This window comes from Oryzias melastigma, linkage group LG24 (genome assembly GCF_002922805.2).
Source record: "Oryzias melastigma strain HK-1 linkage group LG24, ASM292280v2, whole genome shotgun sequence".
Lineage (NCBI taxonomy): Eukaryota > Metazoa > Chordata > Actinopteri > Beloniformes > Adrianichthyidae > Oryzias > Oryzias melastigma.
The window spans coordinates 13566415-13585630 of NC_050535.1; the positions used below are offsets into that span (position 1 = coordinate 13566415).

The 19216-nt window shown below is 37.4% G+C and overlaps 1 protein-coding gene across 1 annotated transcript; it reads left to right on the top strand.

The window, feature by feature from the left end:
* Positions 1 to 35: 35 nt before the first annotated feature.
* snx17 (sorting nexin 17) lies at positions 36 to 18858 on the top strand. The gene is made up of 15 exons (XM_024291033.2): positions 36 to 774; positions 3655 to 3729; positions 4682 to 4799; positions 7138 to 7202; positions 8298 to 8408; positions 9729 to 9819; positions 10669 to 10756; positions 12551 to 12620; positions 12716 to 12808; positions 12887 to 13090; positions 15832 to 15960; positions 16082 to 16159; positions 16314 to 16388; positions 16689 to 16730; positions 17140 to 18858. Exons 1-15 carry the CDS (start codon positions 715 to 717, stop codon positions 17257 to 17259), a joined length of 1419 nt encoding a protein of 472 aa, XP_024146801.1. The 5' UTR covers positions 36 to 714; the 3' UTR covers positions 17260 to 18858.
* Positions 18859 to 19216: the final 358 nt, after the last annotated feature.

Below are 19216 nucleotides of genomic sequence, written 5' to 3' on the forward strand. Positions count from 1 at the left end.
GTTTAGCCCAGCAGGGTTGTTGCAATGCTTTTTGACGGGCCAGTCAGTCCACTGACTGATAACAGCTCGGTTGATTTGTTGTAACGCTTTTATCATTCCTGCAACATCTTCCATATTATTTTTTTGGTTGAGTCACGGGGATTTTTTTTCAGCAAATGTGAGAAAATTAGGAGGAAAACCAGCGAATGGAACGTCCCGCTACTAATTTTTTGAAAGGTTAAGCATTGGCTATGCGACGCTCCGCAGGAACCAGCTGCACCTTTTGATCCAGAAACTTCATCTACTGTCGGACTGAATTACGTAAAACACACCGTCTAACAGTAGGTTATTTTGGTTTTAATTTTATTTATTATATATTTTTTACGAATCTTATACGATGAAGGGAATAGTTTTGATGCTAGCAGTGAAGGTGTAAATGCAACATGGCTGCTGCGGGGATAGCAGAGAGAAAAGTTTAACACGGACGTGGGGCAAGTTTCGAACCACATCTGTTGTCCGCACATTTAAGTGAAGCCTGCGTGAACAAGGCTTCGCGGGGAGTCCTAAAAAGCCAGCAGAGGAACTGTGTCGGAGCCTCCACCTCCTCTTCCTCCTCCTCCTCCTCCTTCACCTCCTCCTCGTCGTCGCAGCTGAGGACTTTCAAACTGTGGCGTCTCACCTCTTCATCCCAGACTCTGCTGGAGGCTTTCAAGGCAAGCTTTGTTTGGAGTTAAAATGCATTTCTCTATTCCCGAGACGGAAGTTCGCTCAGGGGACAATGGTTCTACCTATGTGGTGAGTACATCTTCTCTTGAGGCAAAAGCAGTGTTTACACATGCCGTAACTACGTTTACCAGAATCCTTTTGGTCTAATTTTTATTATAATCAACATGAAACAGTTCACTTGAAAGGGGCTCTGATTTCATGAAGTAGCTTGTAAATGAAAAGGAAGTTGGGTGATTTTTTTTTTTCCCTCCCACCAACATTAGAACCAGAAGTATTATTTTTTTGCACATTCATCACACTAGTTCTGTTTTGTTTTTTGTTTTACTAAAGCTACAAAAGTGGTACAGTCTGCTCTCTTGAGTCAAGAAGATTTGAGTTCGAAGTGTTGAAATCCCTCCCTGGTATTTTAGCAAGTACAGAATTATTGATAACACATGTTGGGCAGCAGGATCACATTCTTGCATCTATTGGCTTTCATTCATTTGCTTTTTCGTAATTTCTCCTCCTAATATAAATGATTCTACTTATTATTATTTGCTGAAATGTGCTGAAATTATCATTCATAAGGTTTGCCAAGGACTGGAGTCATGACTGTTGGATCCTTTTAACATTTTTATTGATGGACTCTGCAGGGTAAATATTAATATTTAGCTCAAAAATAGCATTTTAATCTGCTTTATTTTGAAGGATATTTAGGTTTTTTCTTTCAGTAATGCATTAAAGCACCAAAGAAATTTAAACATTTCATTTAGACACAATATTCTGCAGGTTTGCATCAGTTGAGTTAAGAAAAATAAGAAAGTGATGCTTTAAAATGACAGCTGCTGCATCTGCTTCCCCTGAGTCATCACTCTGCCTGTTCCAAATGTCACAGACCTGTGGAATAGCTGTTTTCCAGCTTGGCATCATGAGCTTCAGAGAGGAAAGAAGGAGAGGGATAAAAAAGCAAGCGGTGAGCTCATTTATGTGCTCTCACTGCTCTGCAGATGCAACAATCACCTGAGAGTCATCACATTTCTGAACTTGGCAGTCAAAGTCCCTGACTTTGTTTCATGTAGGCGTACACTGCAGTGGCTGAGAGCGCCGCCACTGTCATTGTGACCTTGTCGTCACCAGTCTTTGGGAAAGAGCGTTGCTTGATAATAATCCTAAAGGACGGTCTGTGTACCTTGGAACCAGTTGGCCACGGAATCTGCCGAGTTTGCACAGTCTTTAGTAGAAGCTTTTCTAACACACTCCTGCAACAACGCTGACATATATTTTGCTTTGAACTTCCTGTTTTCCATTGAACTTATGGCTTTCCGTCTCTTGCATGTGGTTTTCCTTTTTTTGGGGTGTGGAAAAGGCAACTGGACTTGTGTGATACTGTGTGAGGTGGTGACTCACTTGCCTTAGATGAGGAACAGGATCTGAAATGGGGTTTAACCGAGTATTTTCACTGCTGTAGACTTGTGGAATCCTCCTAAAAAGGTTTTATTCTGCCTTTAAAATACATTTCAGGTGACTGACATTTCTAGATCAAAACTGACTTTGTCAAACAGAATAAATAGGCTCCTTTTCAGACTCTCTTCTCAGTTGAAAAATAATAATCATATTTAACTCCTAGATGGATGATCAAGGCAAAGTGTTTCTGAGCCTGAATTAAAAGCTACAGATTTGATTTCTTTTGGCTTAGACTGCAGCTGCAGGCAGATTGCAAAACTGCGGTAGAGTTTGCTTGGAAAAAAAATATAATTTGAACTGTTTATAGTACACAAAACGCTGCGGGATGATATTTTTTAGGTTTTTCTTTTTGAAGCATTCTGCAGACTCATCCTTCCTTCCTTCCCTGAATACCGCCTCATGATCATTTTCAAATGGAACTTGTTGACCTTTCCAATTTTCCAGATCACCACTTTGTCCTAAAGTTTCAGAATTTTTTGTTTCTTCTCCCTAAAAAAAAAAAAAAAAAAAAAAAAAAAATCAAACCAGAGAGAACGTTTGTAAGGGATCTGTTTGCAGATCTGCTGATCTCTTGCAGTCGTTGTCTTTGGTTTACTCCTAGAGGTTCTTGGAAGCCCTTATTTTGACAGCTGACTGACCTTGTTGACTGCACACATTAACTTTTGCAAAAATGGAAAACTGACTATGGTGGCCCTGAAGTTCAAATCACTCAACACAAAAGTAAGCAAATTAAAAAAAAAAAGAAAAAGGTTGGAAAGCAACAATAATTTCTAGAAATCAAAATAAAATAAGATTTGGAAAAGTTAAGGACTTTGGACATGACTGATTGGATGATGAGGTTTGAAGAAGCGTTCAGTGATTTGTTGATGTGATTTGCACTCAGGACCACTGTAGTTAAGGCCCTACTGCAGGTGATCTCTGCTCTTTTGAAGAGCAGTATTTGACTGATTTACTGCTTCTCATAACGTAAAAGATGAACCATGTTTCTGTAGCGAAGTATTTGTCACTGTTTACTTACTTTTGTTCTTCAATTATGTTCTGGAATTATCAATGTTTATTATTTAACTTTTGCCCATAACTTGATATTCAGATTAATATTATAAGATTTAAAGAACAAAACAAGTTGAATTTTTTTCTTTTTTTTTTTTTTTGCTGTGAACATTTAGGAAATGTACATTTTTCTCAAAATAAGGTCTCTTTAGAAAATCCTCAGTAAAAAATGTGTTTTTTAACATGGTCTTTTGGCCTTTTATTCCATGATGGAGGGCATATATAAAGAAAATTAGGCTCAAAAATTGCATTTCTGAGTATTTCTTTATTCAAATAGTTGTGAATCGGGAGCAGAGACCGGTTAAAAAAACAAGTTCTGTTTTTGCACTTATTTATTTACAATATCTCTGTACTTTTGGCTCCAAGTTTACTCTCCGATTCCCTCGAGAATGCAGTAAATAGTTTCAACTCCACTTGAAAACACACTAATCGTTTTGAAACTGGGTTTCCCGGCAGGCCTACAACATCCATGTGAACGGCGTGCTGCATTGCCGGGTCCGTTACAGTCAACTCCTCGGCCTACACGAACAGGTGAGGCTTCAACCAACTGAACATGCTATACTTTCACAAGAGCTCCATCAGCAGATGCTTTTTACGTTTGCTTTTGTGTCGAGGCAGTGGGACCTTTCTTTTGGAATCAAAAACCCACTTTGGCTTTTTTTTCCCCTGGTATGGATGGTAGAACTGTGAAAGAAGAGTGGGTGGATGACACTGAAGGGATTTTTTTGTACCTCCTGGGAAATGAAACCCAAGTCTAAAGTGTGCTTCTGGTCCATACATCAGATCATCTTTAAACAGAGTCGGAGCTGCTTTGTTTTAGAGCCTTCATTAGAGGTTTACTGTAGTCAGCAATTGCTTGTTTTCTGCAAATTAACAAGTAAAATAGTGCCTTTATACATTATTCATTTGCCCTAAATAGTGTTGAGGAAAGCATTTTTTTTATTTTTTGCTGCAGCTTCATTTCTTAGAAGAGTAAATCCTTTATGGTAATGTGTGAACCAGAAAAGCCTAAAGTTTGCAGAGTATGACCGCTGCCGCCTGCTTGATAAAAGATTGCAGGAGACTCTCTCAAATGGACTTCCTGTGGTGCGTTCACTCGCCGACGCCATTTGAAGAACATTTTCCACAAATCCGATTTTTTTTTTTTTAAATTCGCTCCCCATTCCTCCAGCCATCTCAGTTTTTTTTTACTAAACATTTATTTGGATGCATAATGTGAAAGCTGATCAGTGTAAGCTTCAAGATACTAGAAAATGGAATGAATGCAGCCAAGAACTGTAAACCAAACTCGCAGAGAGTCATTGCTGCAGAGCTTAAAATAAACCCGTGATTCATCAGAAAAAGAGACAAAGAAAAAAAAAGATTTTGCAATCACAGTTATTTCATGTAAAATAATTCTGCAGCGTAAAAAGCCTTTTACTTTTATAGATTTGTGTTTTTATTTGTTGTTTCTCCACTTCTTTTTTACTTTTTACCCTTCCAGATAAAGAAGGAATATGGCAGCAACGTGGTTCCCGCCTTCCCCCCAAAGAAGATCTTCACGCTGACCCCAGCTGAGGTCGAACAGAGGCGGGAACAGCTTGAGAAATACATGCAAGCTGGTGAGTTTTTGAGATGGCGTCCAAAAGGGAAAAAAAAAAAAATTCAAGTAACGTTGGCTTTTCAAAATAAAGGCTTTTTTCTGTTTGTTTTACTCTGTGTGGGTTAGAAATGTTTTGAAAGTCTTGGTGAAATGACACTTCGCATCATCTTAGCTTACTCTTTAAGGCTCCAAATGCAACAACATCCTGTTTGTTTTTGTCCACATTGTGTAAACGGGGTAAGCTTATTGTGCACACAGATGAAGAAGTGGAACTGGCAGGGTGTTTGTTTCAATCCTCTCAAGAACTGGCAGCTACAGCCAGAACAAGGGAGCGTTGTTTGAGTGTGTGTTTGCTCATAGTCTGGGAGCATACGCACAGGGTGTTCTTGGCCACCAGTTCACTCGGTTACATCACGACTTTTCACATCGTTCTGGAAAAACCAAGAGCCACAAACGCAATCTGTTCAGTGCTGAGCCCAGAACGTTTTCATCAAGGGGGTTAAACGATGTTAGGTGGACTCCTTAGCCACATAATTGTCATGCAGGATTATTAAGTCAACAATAAGTACACCACTTAAAAAAAAGAAACTTGTTTGTCTTTTATTTTGCAAAACTTTGTTGGATCCAGTGAGTTTAGCCTCAAAACTGCACTTGTTTGAATAAACACACAAACAAAAAAAATGTGTACTTAAAGGGTGACCAAACAGGGAAGTTGGAGGCTGACTCCACCCACAGCCGAAATGTGAAAATCCAGTCATGGGGTGAGGCTGGGGATCAGGACTGTTATCATTACTGGAGCTGCAGATCATGACTAGGAATCTCAGGGTAACTCAATATGATGCAATTTACGATACTCACGATGCCGATAGTATCTCGATATGGCAATAATAGATATATTACCTTCTATGATATGTAACTATTTCTAAAACAAATGTATCTTTTTATCTTCTTCAAAACCTTCTTTTAGAACAATTTAAAACGCAATATGTAAATTTAAGGGCCTTTCCAACAAAAAAAAAATAAAATGATCTCTAAATACTTTACAATAATAACTAGAGCTGTCAGGCGATTGAAATTTTTAATCGCGATTAATTGCATTGTCCATAGTTAACTCGCTATTAATCGCAAATTAATATGTGGCCTTTTTTTTAGGAAAAAAATATGTGCTTCGTGGAATTTAGCAGTTCTGCATTATTATGAACACAAGAATGGCAAAATTGTTAGTTTTAATCAGAACTACTTTTTGTTACATTGTATTGAGATAAACTTTGTTAACAATAAACATTTCCTGTACTCATCTTTGGTAAATAACACTTTAGTCGTGCTCTTGGACGTCCCACTTGGACGGTTGGAGGCTGCCCACCTCTCAGCTAGAATTGGATGTGTTTTAGCGTGATGTTTTCATAGGTTACTGCTGTTGCTGCCCTTACAATCCATGTTTTTGCTACGTTAGAAACAGCGGACGCTGTCTGCATCTACTTTAGAAAGATACAGGCACAGTTTGGACCTGTTTGCTTCCGGCCGTGCTGACGAGCGCACGAGGACGGCATCGGCATCCTTACATTACATGCTCACACAAAGCGCCCCCTGGTGGACTTTTTGGTATTATTTTAGGAAACTGATTTAGGGAAAGAGAAGACCTGTTATCATTTGTGAGTTGCAATATCACGATAGTTCGCCATACTGATATTTTGTCCCGCCTCTAATCATGATGTGGGACTTCTGCAATGGTTCGACCAATCACAAAATTAAAGTGTAATACCTCGATTCAACCTGTAGGGGGCAGCACACAGGCAGTTTGTGACTATTTTTTTAAGAATTAAACACGTTTTTTAATTTGTCAAAAATTTAGCAATCACCAATATACAGCACTTTTAAAGCACTATATATAGAGGTCAACAGCCCAAAAAAGCTGATTTAGGTTTTTTTTTAATCCTTTAAAGACCCACAAAATGGTGTTTAACATGTTCTTTTTCCGAGGAGATATTTAAAGGAAATTAAGCCCTAAATGGTATTTCTGTGTATTTTTTTATTCAATTGTCGCATGACTCAGGAAGAGATGGAAAAAAATAACTTTAAAAAGAATGTATTTGTGACATAGAAGATACACTGGGCGGGACTAAGCTTCCTGCCCCGCCCACTACTCAGGTGAATTTCTAATGAACTCCTGGCGCTCTGCAGAAACTCTCCTTTTATTTTAGCCTTAAAATGGCATAATTAGAATTAAAGGAACACTAGGAACGATTTTAAAATGCATCCATGACCTCAAAAAACCAAGAAGATATAAAAAAGTAGGATTAAATGCTGAGTTATCAGTTTCTCCCAGTGAGAACTAATGTTTTGTTTATCTTTTTCAGTACGTCAGCATCCTTTGCTTGGAGCCTGTGATTTGTTCAACAGCTTCTTAAGGAAAGCACAGCAGGTTTGTTTTTATCATGCCGTTATCAGTCTGTCGTCGTTACGATAACCTCCACAATCTTGAGATGAAGATTAAAGGAAAATGATAAAACTTTGCCTTTTAATCTTCGTCCGTATTTGGACTTTTATGGTGAAAAGATGCTCATACAGAAAGCTTGTTAGTTTTCTTTCTAGCTTCTCATCCGCTGTGAGTTTATGCACGTCTCTCGACCTGCAGCAAAGGCTGGAGGTGCAGAGCCGGAGATGACTTGCCACCCACTGTACGCGTTTCATCTGCAGCTTTAGAGGAGCCGCTGTTCCTACAGAACCCCCCACAGAGAAGGCAGGGAGGATTAGTGGCTCCTCACAAGGAGGAGTTTTCCACTTTAAGATGGCAGCGCCGCTTCCAAAGGCGTGTTATTTTGTGGGCACAACTTATTTATGTTGGGAATTTTCCCCCCTTTTTTGTCTGCCAGTTATCCATTTAAGAGGAACTTTAGCACAAAGAAAGACGCACTAAGCTGACAGGAAGTGATTGTAGTTTGAGGATTTATGGGGGATTGATTGGACACAATAGAAGAAAGGGGATGGGGGAGGATTCTCTTCTTTCTTTTTTATGCTTTTATTTAGGACACACAAAATGCTCCTTTTCAGGTTGGAGGGTTTGAAGATTTAACCAAAAAAGAAAAAACAAAAAAAACAATGACTTTTTGAATAATAATTTATCATTAATAAACCTTAAATCAGGAATATTTAACAAAATTAGGTAAATAAATTGATATTTTACAAAAGGATTTTCTCTATACTTTTACAGAATGTTTTAATCAATTACATAGAATAAGTTTTGTTTTTTTTAGTTATAAAAAACAAAAAAAAACAGTTTGTTTGAAAGTCTGATATGATTCTACATCAAGTAAGTTATTTTAAACATTTGATAAAAGGCTGTTAGATGTTAAATAGCTAACAAGACTTTTATTATTCTTTTATTTGCTTGTCATCCGAGGCGAGATTGTCCCTCCGTCTCATCAGAAGTGCGGTTTGGTTTTGTTTTCCAGCAGCAGGAATGCAAACAGGGCATCCGTGACGCTGAATTAAAGCCCACACTGTTGTTTTTTCACAGGAGACCCAACAGATTCCCACAGAGGAGGCGGCTCTAGACGTCTGCCTCTGCAGCGGTCCGAAGCTCAGCGTCCACATCCTGACCTCGGATCAGACGGAGGATGTTCTTGAAGTAAGCCCCAGATTTTTTCTGCTCCCAGAATAATCCAGAATCCAATATTAAAACATGGAGTTGCAGGGCAACTTTCAAATAAAAGTTTGTGTTTTGTAATATTGTAACTGGAGGCATATGAGCTGTGCTGTTCAGGGTTTAGACTCCGCCCTCCTGTGAGCTCTAAATCACTGTGTACCACAAATCAAATTCAGCCATGTTTGTTGGTGCAGACTTTCATCGCCTCAAACAAAACGGATATTTAAAAAAAAAAAGTCACTCAGCAAAGTGGGAGAAAATCTACAAAAAAAGCAAAAACATGGAAAATATACTTTAGAAGAAGAAGAAGAAGAAGAAGAATCTTTATTTCTATAGCACTTTTCACAGAACGGATCACAAAGTGCTTAACATAAGAACATAAAATCAGAAGACACAGGGAAATAAAACCAATAATCAGTAATAAAACAACTAAAAACACAGTAAAATACAGTAAAACATAATAAAACAAGGGCTAAGATCAACTAAAAACTTAAAATAGTTTTATAGCTATGTAAAAATATGGATCTGTCAAAAAGTTCCATATTCTCCTTTATTGATTTAGTGTGCACAGGTTTTTCTGAAAGTTGAACAGCTGTTAATCTTTAATGACAATCTTAACTACAGTTAACCTCTCTCCACATAAGCAGAACTCAGTTGGAGAATGAACAATCTTTAAGGAGCATTGGATTCTCTTTAGATAATTGCAACACTTTGTCAGATTTTAAAACTCAATTTTAACAGAAAGAGATGCACATATATATATATATATATATATATATATATATATATATATATATTTCTCTCTTCCAACCAGTTGGATCAATATTTGTTTTATTTGTCACCAACTGTGCAACGCTTGCAAAACCGAGCAAGTGAAAAAGTAACAATTTCAAAGTAAAAGCACAAACTACAACAAATATTTACAAAAATAAAAGTTTATGATAGTAATCAAACGATTAACTAAACACATCTCTATTGGTGTCATTTCAATTTTGCACAAATTTCAGATATTAATCAAAAAAATAAAACAAATTAACTTTAAAACTGAAGATTTTTTTTGAGGGATTAAGTTTTCTATAAACTTTTACCAGAATAAAAATAAAAAACGAATTTAACGCTCAAGTAAAATCAGCATTATTGTTTCATTTTACATAAAAATGAACTCCCTAGACTATTCAGAAACTCAATTTAACAGTCATTAAATCTTCTTTTTCAAACCGTCACTCAGAAGTTGCTGTGGATCTCCCTGTTTCTCTCTGAGGTTTCCACATTTTAAATAAACTCCTTTCTGTCTCCCTGAAGGCTGTTGCTACAAAGCTGGACCTCCCGGATGATCTGGTGGGATATTTCAGCCTCTTCTTGGTCCACGAAGGAGTGGATGGAAGTTTGACATGTGAGTTCCAAAGCAATAAATAAATATATACTGAAACGTCTGACTGATTTCTTGCATACTTTGTTGTAAATATCTTTCTAAATTTGTGTAACGACAGCAGAGAGCGAGGAAAGGTAAAGAGTGAGCATGCCAGGAAATATTTCCAGCCTCATTTGTTTCAAAAACTCCATAAATCTGTGTTTTGTTGGAAACTGTAAAATTAAATGAGGTGTTTAATAAAAGCTGTTTATCTTTTAACAAGTCTGTTGAAACATGCATCACACAGGCATGAAAGGACACAAAGTCTCATCTGAATATATTTAGATTTATGCTAAGAATTGAATTTGCATCTGGACTTTGTCGGCTCCAACTGAAAAGGTTTCATGTCAGATCTTACCAATCTGTCTTTTTGGAAAAAAAGATTCCGAATTCACTAAAACATTCCAGCAGGTGACCTCTGAGGAAACATAGCAGGCATAGTTTTCATTCCACTGAGTATGAGAGATTCCAGACCTTCGATTTAACAGATCTAAGGATGGGAAGACCAAATTGTTGTGAATCCGTTTAAAATATCTTCTCAAAACTCCTCTAATTATTTATGCATTCCATGTATGCGGGTTATTTTCTTGTAAAGGGATTAAAAACATCCCAAAACTGCTTTTGTTTACAGACAAATAGAGTAGAAGCAAACTCTTTCCTTTGGGAAAGGACTGAAGTGAGACAGCTGCAGCCTTTGTATTTATTTTTCTAGCAGAAAGCCTCAAACTCTGCAGATGGTGTCTTTCTGTTTTTTTTCTCCATTGATACCATCATCATTCCCGTCTTTGGAGCTTGAGTTGCCTCACACTTTTGTGTATGTGTTTCTTTCAGTTGTGCGAAAGCTGCAGGAGTTTGAGCTGCCTTACGTTTCCATTACCAGCTTGCAGAGCTCGGAATTTCACATAGTTCTACGAAAAAGGTACCGACTTCTCACACGTTCGAACTATTTTCTGGATTTATTTTCTATCCACCACTAATATTCTATATTTATCTTAGCTGTAGCTTATTCTTGTTCTGTTTGTCACCAAGGAGAGCTTCTGACTTCAGATCTGGGCTACAAATTCGTTTTTTCTTTCAATGTGTAAAAGTTGTTTTGACGCCCTGCTTTATGTAGACATTGGAGTTTAAAATAGTAAAATAAAGTGCAAAATAAATGACATTACAGGAGTTTTAGCTCACATTTTCCTGCCTTGCCCTAACACAGTGCTGTCTGTATTGACTTTATTTACATACAAATCTAAAAACTCATGTTTTTTTAGGTAAAGGATGGTGTTCATTATTGCAATGTGTATTTATCCTTGTTTACAAGATATGAAGTTGGCAATTTTTAGGACTTTTTATGCCATTTTTAATGAAACTCATTCAGAAAATCTGAATTTATATTCAACTAACTTTAAATAAATACATCTGCATGTGCATTTTTGTAATTAAATGGCCATATTTTCAGTAAAATACAGACTAAAAATGACCCTTTAAACTTCTTTACTGAGTTCTACAGCAGTAGGGGATTTCCAGTCTTTAGTTTCTTTAGTCCTTTGAGACTTTTTGCTCTCATAATTAGGAATAAGTGTATTTATTTAGGCTTTTCATGTAGCAGAAGTGCAAAAATAAAAACCCAAGTTTTCCCTGAAAACCTCAATGCCCCCCCAGTGGACACGGTGAACTCCCACTCCTGTCTGAAGCGTGACTGCTCCATTCATCACCGTCTTTCTACTTCCTTACATATCTGTCCTTTCATCAGCCTGCCTCCCACCGACTCCAGAGGTACACAGGATGTTTACTTTCAGCCTCCCTCAAGGAAAGACTTGCTCTCGCTGACCTAGTTTCATAGTGGAGAGTAGTACGGGAAGAATGAATGTCAAACTAGCAAGTTGAGAGGAAGGAAAAACAGACCCCCAGTGTATGAAATTACTGGCAGGAATGTGGTCAAAGCGGAAAAAAAAGGAAAACTTGTGCAGAAAGAAATGCTAAAAGGTTTAGGGGAAAATTCCTCACTGCAACCCAAAAAGGTTTATCTAAAGTGAGTCAAAGAAATAACGAGAATAACAAACGAGACACTATTTACGTCATAGAGTGTTCTGAATCCTGGTCATACTAATGCACTTTTAGAAATGCACTGCTTTTAAAACATTTTATTTCAGAATCATTTCGTTTTTAGTTTCTTTTTTTAATTAACTTTGAAATTTCTCCAATGCATCAATTCTTCATCCTTTATATTTCTATTTGTGGTTTGTAACTTTTTTAGGCTAAAATGGTGAATATTCATAGATTTTCTGCAAAAACAACAACTCTAATTTGCTAGTCTATTTCCTGCCACTGTTTTCTATTCTTTAGTTTTGGTATTTGTGGGTTTGAAAGAGCAAGCATCAATATTTAAACTGGACGAGAAAAGTACTCAGTGGTCTGCGTACTCCTGCACATCAAGTTTAGACTGAATTGAATTTACTTTGGTGACTTTTACAGCATGTTATGGAGTTAATGCAAAGGAGAAATAATTTGATTTCAAAATGACCATACTTTACTGGCGACCTGTCCAGGGTGTGCCCCGCTGTTGGTAACTGGGATAGGCTCCAGCAACCCCTAATGGAATGAAGTGGGATTTGAGAATGGACAGATTGATGGAATAACCATATTTTGTGCTCTTTGAATCGGCTTTTGTACAGGAGTCAGTTTTACAGCTTTGGCTTATTTCCTGATTCTCTTGTCTCATCAGTTACTGGGACATGGCCTATGATCATGACGTCATGGACAACAGAGTTGGCTTAAATTTACTTTATGCTCAGGTAAAAAAAAAAAAAAAAAAAAAAAAAAATTGATTTTGAACTGATAATGAACCTTGTTGCTAATGATGTTTATGCGCTTTTCTTGGCCTCATCAGACAGTTTCTGACATTGAGCGAGGCTGGATACTCGTCAACAAGGACCAACAAAGGCAGCTCAAGTCACTTCAGGAAAAAGGCTCCAAAAAAGAGGTAAAGCGTCTGCCGCTCTCCTCACTGAACCAACAAGGGGTTTATCCACTCAAAAAACGTCTTTTCTTTTGTAATCAGTTCATCCATCTAGCACAGACTCTCAAATACTACGGCTACATCAAGTTTGACCCGTGCATCACGGATTTCCCCGAGAAGGGATGCCAAGTCATCGTCAGCGCCGGCAACAACGAGCTCAATTTCCACGTCAAGCTGCCCAACGAACAGATGAAGGAGGGGAGCTTCAAGGTCACGCGCATGAGATGTTGGCGAGTCACGTCTTCTGTAAGTGGGAAAGTGTGTGTACAAGCAGAGCAGAGGGGCGGGGACGTGGGCGCTCGCCTTTTAATCCTGCAGCGCTGGAATAATCATTATAATCAAGGGAAATTGTTGCTGGCAGAGAAGCAACTTGTACTTCTGAGCTGGCGAGGTTCCAAACATTCCCTCTCTTCACTGCGACACCAGCGAAACGACACATCCCTCGCCAAGCTTGAAGTATTCTTTGGAGTGTTTCTCCCACTCAACGCGCTGACCTTACTTCAGTTGTGCGCATACGCTGCTCGTCACAAGGACACTAATTCAGTGGGTTAATGTGTAAATAAATGTGTCAGGAATAGAATGGAGTCCTGCAGTTCTGTGGCTTCATGAATTCTTTGCAAAGTTCTTTTTAGATTTTTTTTTAACCTTTTTATTTTGACACTGAGTATTATTTTTGAAGAATAGACGATTTAGCTGCGTCAGGCATGAATGAATCTTATGGATGAACTGATCAGTTTGATTGGATCAATCACGTAGTTTCAGACACGATTGGAGTCAAATGTTGTTTCCTGATGACTTATGATCAGATTATTATTACAGTTAAATGCTACAGTAGAAGTCTGCATATCATGAACGGATCACAACATTTTTATGGATGCAGAATACGACTCTAGTTTGAGCAGAAAGTGCACAAAAACAGTTAAAGTTAGCATTTGATTTGAAGTTCCAGGCGCAACAACACTTTTAATAAACGTCTAAAAGAGCCAGCAAGAGTCTCCATTGGTTTATTGCAAACGATGACCTACAAAAGCATTTCAACAGTAAAAAAAATATTTTTATTGATGATTAAATGGCGAGACGACTCCTCAGGGTCCGCCTACAAAGTGCATGCTCAGAAAAAGTGATTTAAAAATCCATAATCTCTCATAAACTCATCTTCATATTCATGCTGCAATTAAAAATAAAAAAAGTGTTAATTTTTAGAAATATTTAAAGGAGTGATGAATCACAAACGATCAAAAATGTTCTGAAGATACTAAAACTACAGTCATCAGAATTTCTCACATTACTATTTATCACCTATTCTTACTAGTTGATAGTTAATAGTGATTTCTTCTAGTTGAAAGTTTTACTTTTTTAAAGAAGTTTAAATGTTAAATGATAAAAGAAGATGAATAAAATAAAAATTGGGACAAATCTAAATCAGTTTATTTGTTTCTTTTTTCTTTTTTTACATTACACAAAACTATCAGATTAGGACTGTGTTGGCAGATACTGAAAATCAAATGACTCTGAATCGAATTAGGAACAAAATAAATACCTGAGACCCTCAAGGTTTACTGACTTTATTGTGATCAAAAAAGCACAAAAACATGTTTACAATTGATTTGCTAAGTTGAGGGAAAAAAAAAGGTTTGGATCATTTTGCTGCAAAAAATGACCTCTGTGCCTGTTGAGACAACTTTTTGTTGTTGATGATGCAAAAATGTGACTGGAAAGGTTAGAGGGCATCTTTATTGAAGTAGCTGTAGATAACCTCACTGAGAAAATGGATTGTTTTAATCTAGAATAATGCTTTTTCTGCGTTTGTTTTAATTGCATTCCTTTCTTAAAGGGTGACTCACTGTGGTTCAAGTCTCAGATTTTTTCCCCTCACTTTGGAATTTTTTTTTAAAGCACATCCAATTCTTTGAATGTTTGTGAAGATCACGAAGAGGTTCTAGACTCCTATTCACACTTTATTTTAGATCTTTCTTTAAGATACTGGAAGCCCAAAAATAAATGGTTGGTGTTCTGCTTTTTCGTGGTAGCAGAACTGTTTTGTTGCCAAAATTCAGACTTTCACTATCATGTGAGCATGGAAATTAAAGTAAAAAAGCTGACTGAAAGACAAAAGCTTCCCTTTTTTTCAATCTGAGCAGTTAATGAGTGGAATTCAGATGGAGTTTCACATTCAATTCTTAGTGAAAACAGATTTCTGATGCCTTAGAGAATCTTTTTTTCTGACTAATAAAAGATTTTTGGCTTTAATGTTTTTCTTTTCTTATTTTGAATAATGTTTTTTTGTAAATGTTTCATCTGAGAATGAGATCTGCGCTTTCATTAGGAGAACATAGCACCTTTTGAACCTTTACCCACACGTTTGATCCCCTCAAACTGATATCAAGTATAAAGTTTGATGTTCCGTAAAGTTTCTGTGCTTAGATTTCCTATAAAACCACAAACCTGGCGTTTTATTCGAATGACCAAAGCGATACTATTACATTTCATGATACATCATGTATGTAAATGGATTCTCTGATTGATCCTAACAGCTGCGGGGCTACATAAAATTTCAAATGCGACTCTGCTGGTTTCACTCCAGCGCCGCCCAGCAAGGCCGATTCATTCTGCGAGCTCCCTCTTGGAGGTCAAAGTCATTTTAATGAGCTCTTTCCTGTCCGACCAGATATTCCAAAAATCTACTTTGCTGCACAGCTAAATTCCCCCCTCAAAGCAGCTTCAAATGACATCCAGAGGAAGACGTGTAAACAGTAGATGTGTATTCAGGTCAGATTGTTGATAGTGCTACTTTTGTATATTTATGTGAGTAGTAGGGGGCATACAGGGGGGGCTCAGAGGAAGTAGTTGGGGTGAGGAAGACGTTTGTGATGCAGCCAGTTGGAAATGGATCCTAACTATAGGAAGTGAATAAAAGGAAATGTGACTGACCCGAGAAAAGTTCGTGATTTATCATCTACTTCTTGTTTTGTGCTTTTGTACCTCAGCAAGTCCCAGTAACCAACGGTACAACGAATCCCTGCGGCTCGACGAAATGCGACGTCAAACTGGAGCTCGCCTTTGAATATCTGATGAGCAAGGACCGCCTGCAGTGGGTCACCATCACCAGTCAGCAGGTAAGAGGCCTCTGAGAAGTAACTAAAAGTTAACAGGACAAAACAAAATACTGTTTTTTTGATTGTTTTTTTTTTTTGTGCAAAACCACAAATTTCACTGACCCTCAGCTTCTGCTTTCAGGCCATCATGATGAGCATATGCCTTCAGTCTATGGTTGATGAATTAATGGTCAAGAAGTCTGGCGGCAGCATAAAAAAGGTTTGTAAACAATCAACTAAAGCTTCAACTTTTGACCAATTTGAACTCCGTTTTAACATTTTATTATATCAGAAAAGATGAAAATAATTTACACATTTAATCAATATTTTTTATTTCCTCAAATAAGCATCAGAATTGTCCTTTGTCACTGCAGGTTTTGAAAAAGAGACACCATGAGTCTGTCCACAGATCCGACAGCCAGCAAGCGCTGAAATCCCCCCCTCTACTGGTGAGAAATGCCATTACAACTGTTTATTCCTCCATTTTTAAAACATGGATCTACAGCACTGAAATAGTTAGCAAATGAATGATTTTTAGATCATTTTATTGACCCTGATGATTATTTTATTTTTTTAATGGCTAATGGAGAATTTTGTTCTGGCTAGGGTTCCCTTTCTCTTTTATTTAGCGTCAAAATATATTTAAAAAAAGTGATGTATTTTCATTTACAGCCTTTTATTTTTACTTTTTGACTACTTTTAATTATTTTAGCATGAGATTTGATTGTATTTCTGTTTTGTTTTTGCAGGAATCCCCTGATGCAAACCGAGAACAAATAGTTAAACTCTCTGTAAGTTCTTTTTTTCATGGGTAACTTTCAGAAAATAACTTTTTAATTTGCTGGACACTTTATTAGGTACTCCTTGCTAGAATCCTTTTGCCTCCGGTTTGGTCCATATTGACATGATAGCATCATGCAGTCGCTGTAGATTTGTCGGCTGATCACCTGTGATGCCGACACATCCCAAAGGTGATCTATTGGGTTGAGATCTGTTGACTGTGGAGACCATTAATTCTAGCTTTTTGGCATGGTGCCTTATCCAGTAGATAATCGCCTAAGTGCAATGAGTTGCTGCCATGTGATTGGCTGATTAGAAATGAGCATTAACGAGTAGTTGGACAGGTGTGCCTTATAATAAAGTGGCCAGTGAGTGTGTGATAATCTGTCGTATTAACAATCCTTTTTTTTCCCGGTTTAGACCAAGCTAAACTCAGTGTCTCTCCGAGGGATCAGCACCTCCAACTCCACCAACGACATCAGCGGCAACGATTTCCACGGCAACTACGCTTTCGAAGGAATCGGCGATGACGACCTGTAACACATTCTCCACCTTCCTTCCTTCCGTTTCAGTTTTAAGATGAACTAAGGTCAGAATCTGAGCCGACACTCGATATAAGAAGGCGTCCACTTCTGCAATACTGTAGCTTTTTTCCCCGCCCACCAGGGAGAAACTGCTGCCTTAAGCTTGATCTTTGACTGTATCATTTAGACTTTGAAGGCTCATTCCAGTTTTAGTTGCAATCATGTTTAAACTTTGCTCCTTCTTTATTGAGCATAAAGAGAGAGTGGATCTTCCCTGGGTGGTTGTACTTGGCCTTTCACTAGTGATCAGACAGCAGAACTGTGCAAACTTAGAAGGATCCAGTAAGGAAAGTAAAGTATCTTGAAGCTGCTCAGTTACACGGATGATAAATGTTTGGCTAAATACCAAATCATATTTTTGTAATAATGTCGCCTGTGTTTCATCATCAGCAGCTCCCATTCTCGCGGGGGTCACTCGTCCTGCCTTCAGAAGTCGTCTGATGCCTTAATGGTTTGAACTCATCCAGCATCTTTGCATTAATCTCACCCAGTGTTAGTCTGCAGAACGAGATGATGATGATGATGATTGAGCTGCTTGCACTTCCTAAAAACCATCATTTTGCACAGTGTTACTAGAAAATGTGTTTTAGAGCTCAAATCTTTTTTTTTTTTTTAATCAACCCCCCCAGGGAGGCTCTGTAAATTCATTTTAAAATTTCTTTTATGTTTTTAAAGTTTCTCATTAATGCCAAATTCTAGTTTACTAAAGCATTTTGCACAAATAAACAAAAAAAAAGATGATAATGTCACTTTTTTATATTCTGTACATTGCTATAAAGGGTTACTAATATCATCTTAGAGAAATGTAATCAGATCAAATGTAATCTAGAGCAACGTTCAAAAGGACCAACATTATCATGTTTACATTAATGTTGAGGGGACTTTCATTTTTATTTTTTTAGTATAAATGAAGTGTTTACAGATTTTGCTTTTGATTAACTTGTTCGTATTTTTTAAAGGAGATCATGTGAGGAACTGTGGCTTAGTCTTTTGTTTGTACGTGGTGCCAATCATCAAAGACGATTTATTGAAATAAAAAAAGGTGCTTTGAAATGCTGGAGTGAACAAAATTCACAGTGTAGGCAACAAAATGAAACATATCTCACCTGCTTTAGAAATCCCGTCGTTCCATATTGATGGTTTCAAAAGCTGCCTCTAAATGTAAATCAGTGCCAACCTATCAACAGCTTTATTCTCACAGGTAGCTACGACAAACTAAATGTTGTCAGTGTAAATATCTTGTTCTTTCTCTGCTGTGATTCATCTGGATTTGTTTTGTTGGCTGGGAAGAGGATGTAGACTCTTGCCAGGTTTTTAATTTTTTTAAAAGATTTTTCTCTGTTGCTGTCAATACCAAGTACCTGCGAGATCCTGGATGTGTTTAAATCAAAATCGCACACTAGCAGTTTTTCCATCAGCGTCATTTTTAAAATAAAAGTCACTTTTCATCAATGTTTTATCAGCTTCCACTAATGTCTTTTAGATTTTGGTGGTAAAGTCGATGTCTGCCTTGTTTGTGATGATGCTAAAATAAACAAATAAAATAAGACCTTTCTGTGGTTGTCATTGATTTACACAGCGGCTACCATAAGCCATACGATCACTGTGGAATGTAAGACTCATAATACAAGTAAAATAATTATAATTATAAAAAAAACACCGTAAACCTTAACTCTGAGAATTTTTTGAGCTATCTTCAAAGTGGTCTTTTAATTCTGATGCAGTTTTAAGCCAAAAAAACTGTCATTTATTGGACATAGTTTCTGTAGACCGGCAGTAGTTCATTAGAAATAAGTCTGCCCTCATTTCTCATCTTTACACGCTCTGTTTACACCCCCAGCCTAACATTAGCAGTGCAACAAAAATGGCGAGCAATATTAGAGCTATCCGGCCGTTCAGTTTTAATTCAGATT

Bases quoted from the DNA above. Each gene is read 5' to 3' on its own strand.
- snx17 (XM_024291033.2), top strand. From the start codon at position 715: ATGCATTTCTCTATTCCCGAGACGGAAGTTCGCTCAGGGGACAATGGT. The intron at 8,409-9,728 runs GTAAGCCCCAGA...GTCTCCCTGAAG, and splicing joins AGACGGAGGATGTTCTTGAA to GCTGTTGCTACAAAGCTGGA. The intron at 15,961-16,081 runs GTAAGAGGCCTC...TTCTGCTTTCAG, and splicing joins TCACCATCACCAGTCAGCAG to GCCATCATGATGAGCATATG.